The 22,945-nt window shown below is 42.5% G+C and overlaps 1 protein-coding gene across 1 annotated transcript in view; it reads right to left on the bottom strand.

Moving 5' to 3' along the window:
* Positions 1-22,945, bottom strand: part of tex264a (testis expressed 264, ER-phagy receptor a) — a 227,099-nt gene that overhangs the window by 119,249 nt on the left and 84,905 nt on the right. The window contains exon 2 of the mRNA XM_060919548.1: positions 19,285-19,506. Within this exon, the coding sequence (XP_060775531.1) occupies positions 19,285-19,506 (222 nt within the window). The remainder of the gene's footprint in view (positions 1-19,284; positions 19,507-22,945) is intronic.

The following is a 22,945-nucleotide window of genomic DNA, read 5'->3' as shown; positions in this document are numbered from 1 at the left end:
ATTCACAGGAGACTTTGAAGTGAGTTTTCATAGCTTTACCTACTTATTTTTCAAATCAAACTGATTCATGTAAATAAATAACTATTTTAGAAAGTCACTGTAGTTTTGATGAAAAATATTGAGATCTTAGTGGTCAGAATATTTTTAAAAATGAAGTCAGAAACACGAGTGTCAATTTAATTTCAGTTAAATGGAATTGTTTATTGGATGTGGATCACAGTTTTTTCGAGGTTCACCTTGAAAGCTGTGAATATTAATCAAAATCATCATTTATATTCTTTCATATAAAAAAAAAAAAACTAGCGGCGGCACGGTGGTGTAGTGCTTGGCGCTGTCGCCTCACAGCAAGAAGGTCTGGATTCGAGCCCCGTGGCCAGCGAGGGCCTTTCTGTGCGGAGTTTGCATGTTCTCCCCGTGGGTTTCCTCCGGGTGCTCCGGTTTCCCCCCACAGTCCAAAGACATGCAGGTTAGGTTAACTGGTGACTCTAAATTGACCGTAGGTGTGAATGCGAGTGCGAATGGTTGTCTGTGTCTATGTGTCAGCCCTGTGATGACCTGGCGACTTGTCCATGGTGTACCCCGCCTTTCACCCGTAGTCTGCTGGGATAGGCTCCAGCTTGCCTGCGACCCTGTAGAACAGGATAAAGCGGCTAGAGATAATGAGATGAGATGAATGATAAACTAGTAGGCCTTACTTTTGAGAAATAGAGTCCTACAGAGCACAAAGAGAGTATTAGAAATAATCTTTTATTACTTTTTTATTTTGATAGGGAATGGTGGATGTGAATGACATTCAGTGCTTATTTATGCATATTTTATAATTGTATTTGTAATTAACATTGATTTCTCCTTTGTGACGTATATATGAACGTTAGGATCAGCTTTATATTGCACAAATAAAGCCATTTGTTGAAACTTTGAAGAAGCGAGTGTACCGATTTAACGGTTTTACCTAACTAGCACAATTAATACTAATTAAATAGTAATTTGCATAATTGGTTTTTACTAATTTTTTAACATTGGATTCAGTATATAACCATCTATGTGCCTGCCAATTTCCATGTAAATATCTTGGGGGAAAAAAAAAAGTTACTAAGAAAAAAATATATTTGATCTCATTTGTTAATGAAGCCCATTTTGGACCATGTGATCCTCATACAGAATATTATGGCAGTTTTCTAAAAAATTAAGCCGTTTTTTCAATCTTTGATTTGTAATATCTCAAGAACGGATAAAGATTTTAATTTGGCAAAAAGCATGTTGTTCTGCATTCAGTTCTGAATTCACTGAGACCAGTTTTAAATGATTTGGACTGAATTTGAATTTACCTGATATGCCTAGTCAAATGGTGTGGTTGGAGTCTTGTTCTCGGACTTGACTCCGATCAATAGTGGACACGACTCGAAATTTTCTTTAATGACTCGGACTTGAACACTGGGGACTCGAGACTGGACTTGGACTCGAGGTTTAGTGACTCAACTACAACACTGGTTATGAACTTGTTATTGGACACCCTACCTATTTTTAGGAAGGTGAGGTTTAAATGTTTTAAAGACTCCAACCTGAGGCTCCAGTTCAGAGTACAACACCATTTACATCCTTGACCTTACACTTCATACCTCCTTTCCTTACTTTATCCTTTCATTCATGTCTTCCTTGCTATTATCTTATTTCAGATGACCAACAATCCCCCATGCCCGGCCGTCTGTCCAGTTACACACCCCTACAATCTGTAGTTCTGTCTCACGTGCGCACACACACACCCCAGCACTTTGTCTCTTTGAGAAAGTCTGCTCCACAGTGTGCATGTGTGTGTGGGTTCTCAGTTTTACTATTATCATGTTCAGTCCACCCTCAGTCTATCAGCACACGGAGAAGAATGAGGCCAGGTTTACTGGAGTGGGGAAGATTACAGGGAAGAAAGGAACAGTGATGCACCCAAGTATGAGCAGCAGGAGGGAACAAAAAGTGGAGGAGGATGGAACAATAAAAGCAGCAACTGTTGATGAAGGGATAGAATGAAGATGAACAACTGTGTCTGATCTGAGAGCACGCCAATGTTTCACCCACAGCCCTCATTAAACCCGTCCTCCTCCCTGTACCAACTGACAGAATGCTACTATCAAAACAGACACGCCCACTACTAAGGAGGAAAACAAGAAAAAAAAAAAAACAGCCTACTACTACTAGATAGATAGCTTTATTAAACAAGATCCACTCAGCTGACGCTGGTTTCCATTAGAGATGTGTATAAACTTGCGCTAATAATCTATATCTCCATTATTGAATTTGTAAAATATATATAACTAATAAGTAATATACAATTTAGTGAGACAAACATATGATTAAAATGTATATTCTGTTTATAAAAATATATCTAAACACCAGGAAAAAAAAAAGTGTTTCAAATAGTCAATTCTAAATTTCTTTGCGGTCTCAGAGTTTTTAACATCGTCGGGCAGAGAATTTTAGATCGTCGCAGCTGAAAAAGCAAAAAGTCCTGTGTCCTGATTTTGTGTTTATTTTCACAATATGAATATTGTTCGAGATATGAATATTGTTCTCCCCTCCTAGAACTGCCACCTTATTGTGGTGGAGGGGTTTGTGTGCTTGAATGATCCTAGGAGCTATGTTGTCGGGGGCATTACACCCCTGTCAGGGTCTCCCAAGGCAGACAGGTCCTAGGTGACAGGCCAGACCAAGAGCAGTTCACAAAAACCCTTATGGAGAATAAATCAAGGACCGTGACGTCGCCCGGTATGGCGCAGCCGGGGCCCCACCCTGGAGCCAGGCCCAGGGTTGGGGCTCATATGCGAGCACTTGGTGGCCGGGCCTTTGCCCATGGGGCCCGGCCGGGCTCAGCTCGAAGAACTGACGTGGGCCCGACCTCCTGTGGGTTCACCACCCACAGAGGTAGCCGTAGGGGGCCGGTGCAGTGTGGATTGGGCGGCAGTCGAAGGCAGGGGCCTCGACGACCTGATCCCCGGACACAGCAGCTAGCTGTTGGGACATGGAAATGTCACTTCGCTGGGGGGGAAAGAGCCTGAGCTTGTGCGGGAGGTTGAGAGGTACCGGCTAGAGATAGTCGGGCTCACCTCCACACACAGCTTGGGCTCTGGAACCCAGCTCCTCGAGAGGGGCTGGACTCTCCACTTCTCTGGAGTCGCCCATGGTGAGCGGCAGCGGGCTGGTGTGGGCTTGCTTATAGCTCCCCAGCTCAGCCGCCATGTGTTGGAGTTTACCCCAGTGAACGAGAGGATCGCCTCTGCGCCTTCGAATTGGGGAGAGGGCTCTTGCTGTTGTTTGTGCCTACGGGCCGAATAGCAGTATAGAGTATCCGGCCTTCTTGGAGTCCCTGGGAGAGGTACTGAGAGGTGCTCAGACTGGGGACTCCATTGTGCTACTGGGGGACTTCAATGCTCATGTGGGCGACGACAGTGACACCTGGAGGGGTGTGGTTGGGAGGAACGGCCTCCCCGATCTGAACCCAAGTGGTGTTTTGTTATTGGACTTCTGTGCTAGTCACGGTTTGTCCATAATGAACACCATGTTCGAGCATAGGGGTGTCCATAAGTGCACGTGGCACCAGGACACCTTAGGTCAGAAGTCAATGATAGACTTTGTTGTCGTTTCATCTGATCTCCGGCCCTATGTCTTGGACACTCGGGTGAAGAGAGGGGCTGAGCTGTCAACTGATCATCACCTGGTGGTGAGTTGGATCTGCTGGCAGAGGAGGAAGCCGGACAAACCTGGCAGGCCCAAACGTATGGTGAGGGTCTGCTGGGAACGTCTGGCCGAGCACTCTGTCGGGGGGGTCTTTAACTCCCACCTCCGGGAGAGCTTTTCCCAGCTTCCAAGGGAGGCGGGGGACATTGAGTCTGAGTGGACCATGTTCTCTACCTCCATTGTAGACGCAGCTGTTTGGAGCTGTGGCCGCAAGGTCTCCAGTGCCTGTCATGGCGGCAATCCCTGAACCCAGTGGTGGACACCAGAAGTAAGGGATGCCGTCAAGCTGAAGAAGGAGTCCTATCGGGCCATGTTGACCTCTGGGACTCCTGAGGCAGCTGACTGGTATCGGCAGGCCAGGTGTGCCGCAGCTCGGGCAGTTGCGGAGGCAAAAACTCGGAACTGGGAGGAGTTCAGGGAGGCCATGGAGAAGTACTATCAGTCGGCCTCGAAGAAATTCTGGCAAACCGTCCGGCGCCTCAGGAGGGGGAAGCAGTACTCTGCCAACACTGTTTACAGTGCGGGTGGGGAGCTGTTGACCTTGACTGGGGACATTGTCGAGCAGTGGAAGGAATACTTTGAGGATCTCCTCAATCCCACAGACATGTCTTCCATTGAGGAGACTGAGGCTGATAACTCAGAGGTGGACTCATCCATTACCCAAGCCGAAGTCACTGAGGTGGTTTGCAAGCTCCTTGGTTGCAAGGCACCGGGGGTGGATGAGATCCGCCCTGAGTATCTCAAGTCTCTGGATGTTGTGGGGCTGTCTTGGTTGACATGCCTCTGCAACATCGCGTGGCGGTCAGGGACAGTGCCTCTGGAGTGGCAGACTGGGGTGGTGGTCCCTCTTTTTAAGAAAGGGGACCGAAGAGTGTGCTCCAATTATAGGGGAATCACACTTCTCAGCCTCCCAGGGAAGGTTTACTCCAGGGTACTGGAAAGGAGAATTTGACCAATAGTCGAACCTCAGATCCAGGAGGAACAATGCGGTTTTCGTCCTGGTCGCGGAACACTGGACCAGCTCTATACCCTTCATAGGGTGATCAAGGGTTCATGGGAGTTTGCCCAACCAGTCCACATGTGCTTTGTGGATCTGGAGAAGGCATTCGACCGTGTCCCTCATGGTATTCTGTGGGGGGTGCTTCGGGAGTATGGGGTTTGGGGCTCTTTGCTAAGGGCTGTCTGGTCCCTGTACGAACAGAGCAGGAGTCTGGTTCGCATTGCCGGCAGTAAGTCAGACCTGTTCCCAGTGCATGTTGGACTCCGGCAGGGCTGCCCTTTGTCACCGGTTTTGTTCATAATTTTTATGGACAGAATTTCTAGGCGCAGCCAGGGGCCGGAAGGAATCCTGTTTGGGAACCACAGGATTTTATCTCTGCTTTTTGCGGATGATGTTGTCCTGTTGGCTTCTTCAAACCAGGACCTTCAGCATGCACTGGGGCAGTTTGCAGTCGAGTGTGAAGTGGCTGGGATGAGAATCAGCACCTCCAAGTCAGAGGCCATGGTTCTTGACCGGAAAAGGGTGGCTTGCCCTCTCCAGGTTGGTGGAGAAGTCCTGCCTCAAGTGGAGGAGTTTAGGTATCTCGGGATCTTGTTCACGAGTGAGGGAAGGATGGAGCATGAGATCGACAGGCGGATCAGTGCAGCCTCCGCAGTGATGTGGTCGCTTTACCGGTCCGTCGTGGTAAAGAAGGAGCTGATCCAAAAGGCAAAGCTCTCAATTTACTGGACGATCTACGTTCTGATTCTCACCTATGGTCATGAGCTTTGGGTAATGACCGAAAGAACAAGATCGCGGATACAAGCGGCCGAAATGAGTTTCCTTCGCAGGGTGGCTGGGCGCTCCCTTAGAGATAGGGTGAGAAGCACAGTCACTCGGGAGGAGCTCGGAGTAGAGCCGCTGCTCCTCCACATCGAGAGGAATCAGCTGAGGTGGCTCGGGCATCTTTTTCGGATGCCTCCTGGACGCCTCCCTGGGGAGGTGTTCCAGGCATGTCCCTCCGGGAAAAGGCCCCGGGGAAGACCCAGGACACTCTGGAGGAACTATGTCTCTCGGCTGGCCTGGGAACACCTTGGTGTTCTTCCCGAGGAGCTGGCCGAAGTGTCTGGGGAAAGGGAAGTTTGGGCTTCCATGCTCAGACTGCTGCTTCCGCGACCCGGCCCCGGATAAAACGGAAGACGACGAGACGAGAATATTGTTCTTTGCTCTTGCATTATATTTAAGGACATCAGAGTCTCATCTCATTATCTCTAGCCGCTTTGTCCTGTTCTACAGGGTCGCAGGCAAGTTGGGGCCAATCCCAGCTGACTACGGTCGAAAGGCGGGGTACACCCTGGACAAGTCGCCAGGTCATTACAGGGCTGACACATAGACACAGACAACTATTCACACACACACACCTATGGTCAATTTAGAGTCACCAGTTAACCTAACCTGCATGCCTTTGGACTGTGGGGGAAACCGGAGCACCCGGAGGAAACCCACGCAGACACAGGGAGAACATGCAAACTCCGCACAGAAAAGCCCTCGTCGGCCATGGTGCTCGAACCTGGACCCTCTTCCTGTGAGGTGACAGCACTAACCACTACACCACCGTGCCGCCCCCGACATCAGAGTTTTTAACAAAAATTTTACATAGTTATTCTGGTAAAAGTCCATTCATACACCATCAGACATTTGTTAAATTTCCATCTTTCAACAGTAGGAACCCAATTTAGCTTTCTGGAAAAGACTTCAGAATGTTCATCCCTGATTTTCTTCTTTAGTACCAAACATGCACCTCTTTTCTGCGAACGACAGAGCCTTTCCAACTTGGTCACATCTGCATTCGACCAGACCACATCACAGAGAGAGCGAGTAAAACCAAGGTGTTAAAGATCATCTTGCTGGTCTTGATATCAATGCATTTTCTTAAACATCCCAATATCCCTAATCTCTTGCTGATTTTAGAGCACAGATAGTTAATGTGATCATTCCAGCTCAAAGAGGGGTCCCAAAGTAAACTTCTTGGGATTTCATACTTTGTGTGCTCTCCAAATCTGACTGCTTTAAAAACAAAAAACTATTACTAGATGAGGTGTTAGATAAACACTTCACTGAACCGAACACTATGGTCTTTGTCTTCATCTTCACCATCAATTCATTTCTATCAAACAAAGATGAAAGGTTGTTTAGATCCTCTTGTAATTTCAGGTTAATATCATTCAAGTCTTTGCTAGCATAAACAATAGCAGTATCATCTAGAAACATTCCTGATCCCCAGGATCTCCGGGACAAGCTCTGTCATAAGTTTTGGGGAGACGAACCCTCAGCTTCCTCCGGGATGCTGATAAACCTCAAATTTTGCTGCCGGCTCCTGCTCTCCAGATCAAGACACTTGTCTTTCAGCCACTTCAGCTCTTTCGTTTTTTTATTCATTGAGATTTTCCAGTTGCTGAATGCGGTCAAGGGCATCTCTAAGACTGTGAGCCATGTTAGCTTGTTCGGCCGACACCTGGGCATGGTTCTGGTGGAGACTGTTGATCTCCCCCACTTTGTGGCGCAGGCTTTGGAAGCTTCTTGTTGTTTCTGAACGTATAGCCTCAATTTCTTTTCATGCAGAGCTGAGACAAGTGGAAATTTCTGCCCTGAATTCAGTCAAGGTAACCTCACGGGAGAGTTTAAGCTCAACACGGAGAAGTTCAACAGTGAGTTGGCTGCTTTCCACCATCTTGCGTCACGATTTAGCTTAGCTGTTTAGTTATCCCTGGTTGTCCTCTTTTGTTTTATTTTCCCGCTACCAGAACACCGCGACTGAGCAGAAATAGGTAGCTGGTGAATTTTAGTCAGTCAGTATCACATCAAAATAGTCCAATTATGGTCAAAGAAGAAGGTAAAATAAGTGGAGGGGGAAAAAAAAGAAAAAACTGGGAGCTGTCAGGACCTACATCTTCTCCATGTCAGGGCATAAGCGGCCCACCACAACATCCATCATCTGCAGACATAACATTTTTACTGTGTTTCATGTTCATGGGTAGATCATTTATAAAAGTGAGAAACAACAATGGTCCAAAAACCAAACCCTGTGGTACTCGTAAAGAGACTGGGAAAGGGTTGGGAAGACTTCCATTAAATAAATACTGACTACAATCTGTTATCAAGATAATTTTCAAACCAGAACAAAGATTTTTCACTGACACCAATGCTCTGAAGTTTGCTCAGAAGAACTTGGTGATTAACCAAGTCAAAGGCCTTCTTTAGGTCTAGAAAACAACAACAACAACTACTTGTTAGGTTTGCTGGGAATCAAACCTGGGTCGCTGGTGTGGTAACCCAGCAAACCCCCACTAGGCCACCAGGGGAATGACTCAAGTGCAGAGGAGTGGGATGAAAGTAGAGTTCAAAACAGTTTATTGCCAAAGCTCAGAAGATCAGGAAAATCCAAACGCAAAAATCCACAAAAGTAAAATCCAAACGCACAGAAGATACAAGGGAAAACAAAACATCCAAAAGTTCAAATAGACTAGGTCGATTTTCAGATAATGTGACACCCCCAGGCATTTTTGAGTAAAAGTTGGCAAACAAACTTTTCTAAAAGTATTTTTTGTGCTGAATCCACTTTTGCTGTTTGCCAAGCTGTATCTCTTATGTGGAAGTCTGTAGAGCACAAAATCTAAGACAACCTCTAAAATTTCAGTAAATTCCGTTTTTTTTTTATTTTACATCATGTACAACAATAATGATCAAGTCTAGGAGGTTTATTTGTAGTGAGAATTATGGTACTTGTATGTGACAAGGACAATTGCACTTTCATTTCTTATTGTTGTCCTGAATGTCTTCTTTTATCCCTATATTTCAAGCAGACAAATAGAAAATCTTACATTCCTGAGTCATTTCATTGAGGATGCAAGGAAACTGTTGCCATCACATCAGAGTTTGTAAATTAACTTCAAACTTATCCACAAGAACTTTAATTCAAAATAAAATCACTTTTTGCCATCATTTCTATTTCCATACAGTGTTTAAATATTGCTAATCATAGGGCTGGGCAATATATTGATATTTAAGATGTATCGAGATGGACAAGTATCTCGATATGGATTTTGAGATGTCGAATTAATCGAGAAAAAAAATTACTTTTTGGAATTACAGAGGTTTGGTCACCCTATCACTCTAACACCTCAAAACACTGTTAGTTGAAAGATAAGTAGCATTTAATATTGTGCAGTAGCATTTACTTGATTGCGTTTTCACATATTTCCACTGCATGCCTTCGGTTGGCTACTCCAGCGACTTCACTCAGACTGCCCGTGCTTCGATCGCCCATGCTGCAGTAGGCAAACATCTTACTGCGGAGCAGCAGCACAGACAGTTTTGTCCCACAGCAGTTTAAAAACTGATACAGTTCTGTCCCTACTAGCAGAAGTTTTACTTATTTTTTATTTATTTAGGGGGATTTGAAAATATCGAGATATATATCGTATATCGAGATATAGAAGAAATCGAGATATGTTTTTCCTCCATATCGCCCAGCCCTAGTTCATCACCATAAAACTCTATCCAAAGAGCTATATAAGCCAACATTTCTGGTAGCATTTGAAATATTTCTGTCGGTAAGATCATCCATGAAGTCTGTCAGGTTGTAAGAACATCATTATGTTAATGTATATGTTAATATATGTTTATATGTTAAACATCACCCTAGTTACATTACATAGTTACAGATCATTTATGTACATATGATTTTGATGTTCCTATATGGATGCATTCAAGTAAAAAAAAAAATCAAAGTTCTGGAGGCGCCGTGGCTTGGTTGGCTGGGATGCTGTAACATAAATCCGGGGACCCAGGTTTGAGTCTGACCCAAGGTCATTTCCCGATCCTTCCCCATCTCTCTCTCCCAATCATTTCCTCTCGCCCTCTAAATGTCCTACATAAAGGCAAAAAAAGACCAAAAAAAAAATATATATATATATATATATATATTTAAAAAATGGATAAAAAGTTCAGTGTTCACTAAAAATATTCTGAGATAAATATTATGTATTTTAAATATTAGCCTATGTTTGTTTTCTGTACCCAATAAATCTTCTGTCGCAATTTAAGATTTTATTTTTGAGCCAGAGCTGCGAAATTTGTTTATTTTTTTAGCCTATGAGACTGCCACTCTACTGAGTTACAAATAAAAAGACTGCCTAAATGGATTCAGCAGAAAGAATTACCCTTTATATAGTCTATTATATAGTCTATAAACTCAAGACCACGAATTTTATAATTTAATATGGTAATTTGGACCACACACACTACCTAAAGTCTGTTTTTGAGAGTTCCTTTCACCCAATTGAAGCCAAATTTGGTACTTATTTAGCCAAGAGGTATATGCAACTTTCTGCTATTTTACTTTTTTCATACTGTACAACATTGAAGAGTTTTATATTGAAATACTCGAAATATGCAAATTATATGCAAATGTGCCCTCTACTGGGCTCCACGTATGAGATACAGCTTGGCAAACAGCAAAAATGGATTCAGCGCAAAAAATACCTTTAGAAAAGTTTGTTTGCCAACTTTTACTCACAAATGCCTGCAACTCCTTATTTAAGCCCCTTTTTGCAATTCTGACCTAGTCTAAAAGTCCAAAAATGCAAAACCAAAGAAGAAGAGGCAAAAACCCAAACGCTCAGAAGATACAAAAGTGGCAAGTCTCTAGTTAACAAAAACAGTCCAAAAAGTCCCACGAAAGCAAAATACCAAAAAACACAAGGACATAGGCAAGGTACACGGAACAGAGGTTACTAGCCATGAACAGCACAAAGACTCAGTAACTAGAGACCAAACTGAGGAAGTATAAATACCTAAGGTAATTAAGAAACTAGGCGGGGCAGGAAATAAAGAACAGGTGGGGCAGAAGGCACATGAAAACAAAGGAGCACATGGCTGTCAAAACAAAACAATAGCGGCCTCTAGCTGTCAAAACAAACATAAGACAAAAGATAAGATAGCGGCCTCTAGAGGCCAAGATAGTCCCAAGTCCTAACACTAATAAAATTCTATTAGAAATTAAAATGAAAAATAAAGTCAGTGAAAGTAATTACAATTCAGTAAAAGGTTTCTGTGGACCAAACATTATGATTAAAGAAATGTTCCAGTGTATTTGCAACCAAATCTCTATCTATTGCATTGCTGTCCATGTTTACTATGAACAATATCAGACAGACTTCCCTGATCAGAAAACTCATAAAACTCATTGATAATCAATTTTCTAATGCTGCAGTTACACAACTATGTGACTGTTCAGTTATTATTTCACTTAATGTGATTGCAAAGAAAGTGACCAGTGACGTGTGGCACTGGAATTAAGAGGTTCACAATTCTATGCAAACGGAGTATGATGTACCAAAGCAACAGGATCCACACTGACTCCAGGGGATTCCTAGGGTAATCGATCCTCACTCCTATCTGTGTCGAGTCCCTATTCAACCAAATTTAGAGCTTAAAAAAAAAGGGAAGCATGGTGGTGTATAAATTATGTAGTGCACTGTATACATTATGGCTTTAAAAAGCTGAGACGGTGCCGACAAGTGACAATGCTGGCAGTTGCTACACACCCACAAGAGACACACTGCAAGTAGCATCAGTGATTTGTTGTTAGTTAGTGTGAAGGCAGGATCAGGGCAGTCATGATATTCCGTCAATAAATGCTTAGGCAAAACGCATTTTTAGAGAACAGTTTCATGAACAAGTTTATCAACAACTGCTTTTTATAGTTTATTAATGGAATTCAGCAACTGCCTTTAGACTTCCTTTATAAACAGGTTTCAAGAATCAGCATTTCCAGTCCTTTATCTGGACAGAGAAATGTGTTAAAATTCTACACACAGCAAGAGACAAACTCGAAATAAAAATCAGATTGAAAAAAAACTTTGTAGTATTATTTTAAAAAAGGTACAGCAGTGTATTCTAAGTAGGACTGTCAGTTGATTAAAATATTTAATTGCAAATTAATCGCATTTTTTTTTAATCTACCAGGCGTCACGGTGGTGTAGTGGTTAGCACCGTCACCTCACAGCAAGAAGGTTCTGGGTTCGAGCCCAGCAGCCAGCGAGGGCCTTTCTGTGTGGAGTTTGCATGTTCTCCCCGTGTCTGCGTGGGTTTCCTCCATGTGCTCAGGTTTCCCCCACAGTCTAAAGACATGCAGGTTAGGTTAACATGGGGCAGCCATGGCCTGAAGTTGGGCTGAAGTGCCCTTGAGCAAGGCACTTAACCCACAACTGCTCCCTGGGTGCTGTAGCATAGCTGCCCACTGCTCTGGGTATGTGCGTGTGCTCATTGCTCACTTGTGTGTGCCCATGTGTGTGTTCACTGCTTCAGATGGGTTAAATGCAGAGGATGAATTTCACTGTGCTTGAGTGTACATGTGACAAACGCTTCTTCTTCTTCTTTTACCTTAAAGGGATACTTTTCATGTTTTTGGGGAGTGGGCGTGGACAAATCTGCTTGCTTTATGCAAATGTATGTGGCCAGGCCAAGAAGGGTAAGGCTGAACACAGTTTGCGGGTATTTTATTCCCCCACTGCATTTAAAATATAAAGCAGCGTTAACTTTATACTTTTGAGGGTTTAAGCACAATTCAGTGTGAACAAAACAATACAGTATTTTCCTCTCATTCGGTCCTTAACTTCCAGCCTCAAACTATGCAATAAAATCAACTAAACAAACTCAGTGATGTGGACTCTGGACAACAGTAGTGGCCATCTTTAAATAAAGGAAAATAAAAACACAAAACACAAATAAATTCATTTGTTAAGCCACACAGCTCAAAGATGTTTTCCAGTAAAATGCAGTAACTCGTTGGTAAATACACAGTACATTCATGAGCAAACACTGCACTTAGAAACATTTTTACATCACATACAAATTTCTCAGAATAAAACTAACTCTCTCACTCCAGTGTGCAGCCTACACGTTTAGACACCCCCCCAAGATGTCTTCTTTTCTCCCCTGTGGACCATTAAAAGCATATTATTTAAAAAAAAAAAATTATGTAAACTGTCAGAATGCAACAGCAGCACTTGGTTTAGTATATAAATGCACTATATCATGACTTACACCAACCAGCTACTTGCTACAGTACATCACTTCCTGATTTCCCAAACTACAGGGGAGGGGCACAGAATGTGTATGTGTTAATCATGTGTCAAAAGAGTTAGTGGTATGAAAAGGAATTTGCGTTAACGCCTTATCGCGTTAACTTTGACAGCTGTAGTTCTAAAATGTGAAATGTAGTGTGTGCAGGGATACGGATGCTTTACTGTGACTCCACAACAGCAGCCGTTGCTCGCAAATGCTGAACTTTTGTCATAAATCTTTTGATAAAAGCATCCCAGACTAGACACTCTACTACACACACACCTTTCCATTATGAATCTGCTGCACTCCCTCTCCACTAGCCACACACACACATACACACAGTCTGATCTACTGTACCTCCTCTTCCTGCTGTTGTGACGTAACTATTGCACTGACCTCAGTGAGCAATCCAAACACACCAGGTAGGCTAAAACAGCACCTGTGTGTGGCGTAGGAATCACAGCAAGTCTAAATGCTCGGGAAGAGTGTCAGGAGGAACGAGTTGTAGGGACGGAGACTGGAAATTACATTGCTTTCTGGACTCTTACATCATGTGGCCAGGCTGCTGTCTGGGGAACCGTTATGTAACTGGACAGGGGCCCGCTGCTGCTGCTCTGTGGTCAGAGTTCCTCTGCAAACAGTCGCTCACAGCCACAAATAAAATTCAAGAGAGCTTTATTGTCAATATGTCCATATACAAGTATACAGTGCACTGAAACACCGTTTCCCTCAGGCTCCCCATAGTGCAGTTATAGAGAAACAGAAGATTACAAAACGAGGTATTTACATAACTATCTATAGCTAAATATCACTTCGATAGCCAAGTACAACAAACAACATAAATGACAAGACAAACACATGTGCAAAGTAGCATTGTGAATTTGTGTGCAAGTGTTAATAAGAGTGAAATACTGATATTATTGAACTATCTTCAAATATTAGTTAAATTAAGAATTCAAGTGAAGCAAAGCAATAATGATTTCAGTTTAAACCCACGTAGCATCTCGGTGTACTTCCCCTCAGCTGACTAATGCACAGAAAAGACCAGTTTTAGAAAGAGGACATCCTCCAACTACGCATTTAGCTTTGATTACGCTCTGACTGCGCATTTTCCACAGACAGATGGTGACGCCCACACATGCCAACTCTGCCAAGCCGGCCTCACCTTCACTGCAGGATATGAGTGTTGCTGCTCGCAGAGACATATGGAGCTTCATATGGAGTCATCACTGCACAGAACGCATGCTAGTATACAGCAGAATCAGCTTTGTTTATGCCAGTTAAATTCAGCCTGGTCTGTATTTAGTGTTTTATGTTGTAATGTAACGGGTAGCACGGGAGAGCAGTGATGTCGCCTCACAGCAAGAAGGTTCTGCGTTCGAGCATCGTGGTCTCCGTGTACTTGCATGGGTTCCGTTATGGTGCTCAGGTTTCCTCTAACAATCCCAATGTGTATAAAGTCAACTGGTTGCTCTAAATTACCCATAGATGTGTGCGTGAGAATGGTTGTTCGTTTCTGTATTAGTCCTGCGATAAGCCTCCCCTGTGAGGGGCATAGATAATTTATGGATGGATAATGAGACAGTCCGTCAATGACTGCATAGCTCACTCCAGCCCCAAAGAATCCAAAACGGCGAGGAATTGACCGAGAAGCAGCGATTTTTGTTGAACTGCTCATTAAGGCTTAATTAGTCCATAACTTCATTAATAATTGTAATTAAGCAAATCTAAGTAGAAGTTATATGCACCTTAGGTACCCCTACCTTCATGCCAGAAAGAGTCAAAATCAGTGAAGAATTGAGGGAGAAGAAGCGATTTGTGTGGAAACTGCTCGTTAGGGCTTAATTACTCCATATCTTCATTATTAATTGCAATTATACAAATTGGGTTAGAAGCTGTACGCACCCCAGGAAGACCTACCTTCCTGCCAAAAAGAATAAAAATCAGTGAAGAATTGAGAGAGAAGAAGTGATGTTCGTGAAATGTGGATGCAGCCGGATGGATGACGGACAACACATGATGGCATAAGGTCATCTGCCTGTTAGCCGGATAAGCTAATAATTAAAAAAGCAAAAAAAAATAAAAAAATAAAAAAATCAGGTAATGTTCCTAATGAAGTGACGATACAGAAACAGTCTACCTTTACACTAGTAGCTATATTTGGTGCAGAGAGAACGACAATTTAACAATTTGGTTTTGAGAACGACATCTCAGCAAAACCACGCCCATCGGTCACTCATAATGTTAAAACAAACTATATGTAAGAAACCAGGAAACGCCACATTAATCAATCACTTTTGCTCGCACCAGGGACCTCCCCAAACTATGAGAGGTCCGGATCTGACTGTAAAACCAGTACAAATCAATGAAGCAATGTGGGCTTCCCTAATAAAATTAGCTGTAAATTGCTTAAGGCTGAACTGATTTTTACAATATTGGTTTTGTTACAGATGTCCTATAGCACCTGGATATCACAATTTAAATGTACAATCACTGGCTGCTATATATGAGAAACACCGATACGCCTGCACATTCAAGCAACTTCCAAAATCAATCAATCAAGTGGCAGCAGCACAATGCATATAATGATTGATGAGTATAGCCATTTTAACAGCCAGTATCTGATCAGGCTGTGAAGAGGGGTGCAGGATGGGGTGTGTGTGTGTAAACTTCTGTGAATGATAAGTCTCGATCAATATATATTTGAAGGTGAACGCAATTTCACAGACGCCCACTCAGGACAAGGTGTCACACACCTCTGATTAGAGGGCATTAGCATTCGGGTTTTTTTTTTTTAAATAAAAAATAACCCTCAATGAGGCTGTAGCTCATACTGGCCAAGACACCCATAAAATCGTATGACCAGTGGCATCACCATCTTGATAAGTTTTATGCACACCCACCTGGTGAACATTGTATGCCAGTTTGATCAAAATTCCATCAATCCTCTAGGAGGAGAAGCGATTTTTGGAAATTGTGAACATACGACAATGACGGACGACACGATTGCATAAGCTCATCCAACCCGGCCTGCAGCAGGATAAGCTAAAAAATCATGACATCCAGAAATACCAAACAGCCGACTCTATGTCAGCATCGGCCTTGAAAGGTTCAGGGGGTTTCCCTACTCTAATGAGACTGGAATAGCAGTCTGCAGTGGTGAAAGGGTTAAAGTGGACAGTGAGTGTATGTGATAACAATTAGAGCAAGGTTGAGAAAACAGCTTCTGCCTTTGAAGCTAACATAACAGACATACCATAGCTAGCATAAATTACTTCATGATAAACATGCTGAAGAAATTCAATGTCAAATCCATAAACTACATGTACCAAACATCATAGATACGACCAAATACATTATTAAGAACATGGGATTTGAACTAAGCTAAACAGGCTGAAAAGAAGCTATAAATCGTTCTAAATAGTAACGTAAACTGTAAATTAATTCAGCCGGCAGCTTAGCTTAACCTTTCCATAAATTCAATCATAAATCAAGACACACGTTTCCAGAGCTTTCAACAGTGACAATCTATTTCTTGTTCTTTTGCTTTTAAGTTGATTTTTGCATTCAAATGTTCTCGTACACTCGCCTTAAATCTTAGTTTATACTCTAAAGTCAATTCAAGTCAGTGAGCTTAACCTGCAAAGTTAATGTATCCAAGATGCAGGGTTCTAATTCGACCTTTTCAGTGTATCGGGCTGATACGCAATGTTTCCTTACCACTATGCCCACAATATTGCTGACACGCCTGTAAAAGTTGCTGCTACACTAATAAAAAGACTTGTCAAGCTTGAAAATGTGGCTTTTTGTTTAATTTCCTTGTCATCCGCACACGGCGGCGAATGTTCTACATTCAGACCTACTCCACTCTCCGTCCACGCAAGCGCCCAGTGCATAGCTTCCCGAGTAGCTACATTTGGAGATTGTCACTGATCATGCGAGTCCGGTTTACCTCCTTCCTGATGCTGTGTTCACGGTAAAATACCATCCGTGTTAAGAGGCGCTTACACCAGTCCCTGGCAATTTTTTTTTTAATGACACAACACAATGCATTGAAACCATCAGAGTAACGGTCAGTAGGAGAAGGTATGATATGAGTTAGATCTGGATAGTCATATATTGTAATTGAATGGCTGAAGCTAAAAGTAAAGCTGACACTTGGTGAACATCAACTGGTTGTTTGACTCTTATTCCATGGCCAAATGGTCAGAGAAACAGCTTTGGGACCAAAAGGTCACTGGTTCAATTCCATGAACCAGCAGGACAGGCTCAAGTGCTCTTGAGCAAGGCACCTAACCTCCAACTACTCTGGCAAGAGTGGTGGCGTACCTTGTGTCTGGTTAGCCAAAGAAAAACTGATGCGATTATCAGTTCGGGCAAGAACCTGGCCATAACTAACATTCCATTTTTGTTCTTCTTCCATAAATATGTCAGTAATATAGTTGAATATTAATTATAATAAGTCTTCAATTAAAAACAGTCAGTTGGGGGGGGCACACGACTTGTTAACGGAGAACTGAAATCATTTTTAAACTTGCTTTATTTCTTAATTACTGGCTAGTGGCCTAGTGGTAGCGTGTCCGCCTCTCAATCGGGAGATTGTGAGTTCTATTCACGGTCGGGTCATACCAAAGACCATCATAAAAATGGTACCTCCTACCATCTGGCAAGGCACGCTGCAATACAGATGCGAGTGGGGAGTTAAACTCTCGTGGTTACTAGAGGACTAGCCCCCCACTGTAACCCTAGCTATGTAATAGGCGAGAGGCCGAGGGCTGCGGAAACGGAGATCGGCGCCGCCCGATGCGTCACATGGCGCGGGAAGGACTTTAACTTAACTTTATTTCTTAATTAACATATTATTCAATTACGTTTTCAGTTTTAGTAACCTTATATCGTGCCTCGTACTGGCAACTGATTGCAATTAAATATTATACTTATCGGCCTATTCGATTTTTAGCCATATTGAATTTAGTTCGTTTGGTCCACGGCAGGCGTCGCTTATCCGCGCAATCTTCACGAGACTTCGAAACGTGAAGTGTCAGCCAGGTGTCAGTGCCGCCATTTTGAAAACTGTTTTCCAAACAAAATATTGCACAAAAACGAGTTTAAATGACGATTACTGCCTACTTTTTTCAAACTTTCCTGATTGCTATCAAAACAAACAAAACTTCCCACTTGATTACGTCAGCATTCGAAAGAGGGCGCGCGCGTCTTTTGACAACGTTGGCAGATGTTGGTCGCTTTGATTTCCGCTGTACATTTTACTTGCGTCCTACCATGTCTCGCACAGGTCTCAACGAATCTCGTTTACACCCATTGCTTTGACATATGGACTGATATGTTACATAGCATATTTCAAACACTCATAACTTGCTAGAGCAGCGACAAAATGGCTGTCAAAAATGCTGTTTATATTTAATAAAATGAGATAAATAGAATTTTGATAATTAAAAAAAAAAATTGCCTTCAGTTCTCCTTTAATATTACAAAAAAAAAAAAAAAAAAGAGTGACTTTCAGGGTGGCTTGCAAGTGCCAGGAAATGCACTAGAATGCATCTCTGAGCATGTAGAACCCGTGAGCTTTCAGGGACCTAAAGCCTCGGTCACAACCGGCCGTACGTGCTCCTACGGCTGGTCTACGTGCAAAAAAACGCATGGAGGGTGCGCGTGTGACGTGCTGATTTTCGAGCCATAGACTGGCCGCAGAGGTTCTTTGTCATGTCAAACAAACTCTACAGGCGCTTACGTTTTTTTCAGGTTGCAAGACAAACTTACGGCCAATGTGCGTCTTTCTTCATGAAAAAAAAAAACGCAGTGATTTGGGAAACGCCAAAAATCGCACGGCCAAAAAATCATACGTCCGGTTGTGACCTAGGCTTAAGGCGGCCCCCGAACCCCTGGTCATTATGACTGGTGCCCCGCTACATTGATATTTTGGTCTAGTTAGAACCCGGAGATGGTGGTGTTATTGTTAACATGTCTGGCCAATGAAGCATCTGTCTTTTCATATCTGATGTATTTGGTAAACATTTAGCGAACACTCCCAGAAGGTCAGACTGGAAACCTATGTTACAGGGTACATATAAGGAAGCTGTTATGACCTGCCCTTGCTAGCAATCACACCACTATCCTTCACACACACTTACCTTTCCATTCTAAATGTGTTGAGAACCTTTCTTTGCTCTCGCTCAGTGGTACACACATGCACACACGCCCATGTACAAACTCTTACATGCCATATACGGAGTACTGAGCGTCAGAAGTAAAACATACATAAGCAGGATTCTGGAAAAATAGTGTTGTCCTGAGACAAGGCCTGAGGTAACGCTCCTGAACTTCCTGTACTGTTCTCCTATTTATCCATTTACTGCACAGCATCTAAGTAATCAAAAGTGTAGACACTGCCTGCAAGGAAAGGGAGAAAAGTGTTTTAGGCCATGGCTTACTGTGATATAGCTGTTGAGCTCAGGGAAGACTCTGTACGCCCCACAGATGGGGGACAGCGTGCATTTGTTAGGGAAAGAGGAAGTCACGGCACAGGAGATCTCTGGGAAGGAGATGACCCGAAATCCAAACTTCTCATACAGACGCTGCAACTCCTCATCAGGTTTTTCTTCATCCTGGCTCAGAATACTCCCCACTGCATAGCGACAACAATCAACTTCAGTCTGAAAGACAAGATGGAAGAGAGACAGACAGAGTGAGCTACAACCTTAGCTGCATTTAGTAAATGTTAGCATGCCATTCAGAACTGATAGATCGATAGATAGACACATTACATACATAAATATGAATGTTTTGACAATATTGGGCTTTCAGAAAACTCAAAAAAAAAAAAAAAGTGTGCATGCACAACATTCTTGGATTTTGTTTCTATGTGTGTGCTGTACAATCATTCTATGACAGAAAAAAATCAGTTCAAAGAAAAATCACTGAAACCCCAATATTGCCATGAGCTTCATGTCCCTCAACAGCCATGACTGTGGCTCAGTGGTCCAAAGTCCTCTCTTCAGATGAAAGTAAAATTTGCATTTAATTTGGAAATCAAGGTCCTTGAGTCTGGAGGAAAAGCAGAGAGGCACAGAATCCAAGGTGTTTGAAGTCCAGCGTGAAGTTTCCGCAATCTATGATGATTTGGGATGCCATGTCATCTGCTGGTGTTGGTCCACAGTGTTTTATCAAGTCCACTGAGCAATAGTCCAGTTCTCTCTCTCCTTAGCCCAGATAAGACACTTCTGATGTTGTCTCTGGTTCAGGAGTGGCTTGATATTAGGAATGCAACAGTTGTAGCCCGTTTCCTGAAGACGTCTGTGCGTGGTGGCTCCTGATGCACTGACACCAGTCTCAGTCCCCTCCTTATGAAGCTCTCCCAAGTTCTTGAATCGACTTTTTTTGACAATCCTCTCAAGGCTGTGGTCGCCCCTGTTGCTTGTGCACCTTTTCCAGCCAGCCTTTTCAGCAATGACCTTCTGTGGCTTACCCTCCTTGTGGAGGGTGTCAGTGATCGTCTTCTGGACAACCGTCAAGTCCACAGTCTTCCCCATGATGGTGGTTGTGTGTACTGAACTAGACCAAGAGATGCACGGTATTTATACTGTTTTACTCAAACTCGAAATTAAATATTCTAATAAAGTTGAGATACTGGATTTCTGATTTTCATGAGCTGTAAGCCATAAACATGAAAATTAAAACAACAACAACAACCACGCACTCTGACTGGCTACTCTAATACTAGGATATCAGCTCATATACTGCAAGTAGAAAAAAACAAAATGGTGGAGCATGTTGCTGAACCAACTGAGGACGAAATAAAAACTTTAAAACAAAACCCCCAAAATTAGAAAATAAATAAATAAATAAAAAGCAACAAAATAAGGAATAAAAGTATTTGATGGTAAGAACTAGGGCAGGAATTTCACAAGGGCCACGGCCCTCGTGCCCTCTCAATTTGGCCTTGTGCCCTTGGAAAAAAAAGTCTGCCATAAGGCCACAGTGGCCTTGATGCCCTGCGGTTTTGTAGTCTGCCTCGTGACTGCCAATAGGCTTTAACATCACCTGCGTCTACTGAGAAAAAAAATACGTCTTTTGATGACATTCTGGATTCTTATTGGGCAACTCATCAGTGGTGGATCGGACTCGAGCCTGGCATGAACCGCTCCGAAGTGCTATAATGACACCAATCTATCACCAGCCAACCAGGAGACTTAATCAAATGCATCCCCCGCCCACTTGTCCCCGCGTCTGAGACGTTGAATTTTCACAGAAGGAGGGAAGAAGTTGACTGAGCTAAGACTGTGTGATAAATTAACGAACGAACAAGATAGGAATTTCAACATATAGGACTTAAGTTTGTTACTGTTAAATAAGCATTGCTTGTACAGTAACGTTATGTCGTTACAACGTTGACCCACTTTTAACGTGCCGAGTACCGACTGTAGCCGGTAACAAATGTCAATTAGCTTGCTGTCAAGTTTTTCCTTTGTCGAGCTTTAAGCGCAAGGTCATGGATGTTACTACTGCTTGTTCCTGCCGTAATATGATACGTGATGTGCTGTTGTCTGTTCATAGCCACTTTTTTAATCTATGCAGTTAGCATTGTTTTGTTACTAGTATTGCATGTTTCTTTTTGCTGTTTAACCGAAGTGTAACTGCTGCCATCTTGACGAGATCACCATCGCAAGAGATTTTCTCTCATTGTTTTTGGCATCATTACAACATTAACATTTACTTTTATTCATTTTCATATACATTCTAGTATATGTTCCATTTACAGTCAAACATTTTGATGTACTTCAGGCTCAATTTTGATTAATCAAAAATCTGCGTAGTAGTACAGTCTGAAGATGCTCTTGCACGTTCGGTGTCAATTGAACAAAAATTATGGGAGGATATAGGTTTAATAAGTTTTACAATTTTTGAAGTGAGTGATGGATTGATAAGTTTAGATGTGTTCAATATTTTCTTATCTTCAGTCATAATAGTGTAGGAGATGTTTCTTTACCTGCTTGATAGTTTCGACTGAGACTCCAATCTTCCTCAGAAGAGTCATTAGTCCTTAAATTAAATTCATTATAGACATGAACTTAAAATCATTGTTTTATTTTATAGCCTTGGTGCCATGGCTTTTGGCCTTCGTGCCCTCAAAAAATTGACAGCACAAAAGGCCAAGTGGCCTTGCCCCTAAAATGATGAAATTCCAGGCCTGGTAAGAAGGCATCTTTTTTTTCAAGAATTATTATTATAGCATTTTTCACAAATTGCTAGTCATTCCCCCCCGCTTTGTTTACATTCTAAGCGGAAATGATTTTGTCGGACGTTTTGTATAAAAAGGTTATTTATCGAATTTGCAAAAATAAAAATGCTCCATTTTTCAAAATCCACTGAAATGTGGATAGAATAAAACAATTATTTGACTCAGTCTCATCGTACATGGTTTATAGCCAACTTGGCAGCGGTCAGCTCATGTACTACTCGATTTCGTGGAATAACTAATAAATAAATCACATCTCTCTCTCTCACACACACACACACACACACACACACACACACACACACAGTAATGAACAAACAAAAGTATTTTAGATAAGTTGTACTCCTCTTTACCAAACCATTTTCTAATTCCTCTGTGTGTGTGTGTGTGTGTGTGTGTGTGTGTGTGTGTGTGTGTGTGTGTTAAATACTTTAATGACATTACAAAATAAATCTGCTCAATACACATGTGAAATTCACATTTCACCGGTACACTGGAACAGCAAACTCCCAACAGTCACAGTCACGTGATGTGATATTCACAAGGCCTACAGCTTGAGTGTTCTACTCATGTCTTAATCCACTCCGTCAGACTAATATGGTTATTTCTGCATGAGCTAATTAGCTTTAATGGAGTGTGTTTTAAACATCTGCTCCAGAACCCTCAATGGGTAAAACAACTGAACAGATCAACCGTTGAGCTTCGTTTGGTGGAATTCTTCAGGCAGGCAAGCACTGCACACCTAGCCTGTATTTAACACACAGTTACTTAATGACTGAAAATGGCTCATGAATGAAAAGTAGAGAATGATAAGCACCTTAACCAGCCAACAGCAACATGTCTAAAATATAGCATGA

The sequence above is a fragment of the Neoarius graeffei genome, chromosome 4 (assembly GCF_027579695.1).
Source record: "Neoarius graeffei isolate fNeoGra1 chromosome 4, fNeoGra1.pri, whole genome shotgun sequence".
Taxonomy (NCBI): Eukaryota; Metazoa; Chordata; class Actinopteri; order Siluriformes; family Ariidae; genus Neoarius; species Neoarius graeffei.
The sequence above is the reverse complement of the archived record's forward strand: the minus strand, read 5'-3'. Positions and strand labels throughout refer to the sequence as shown.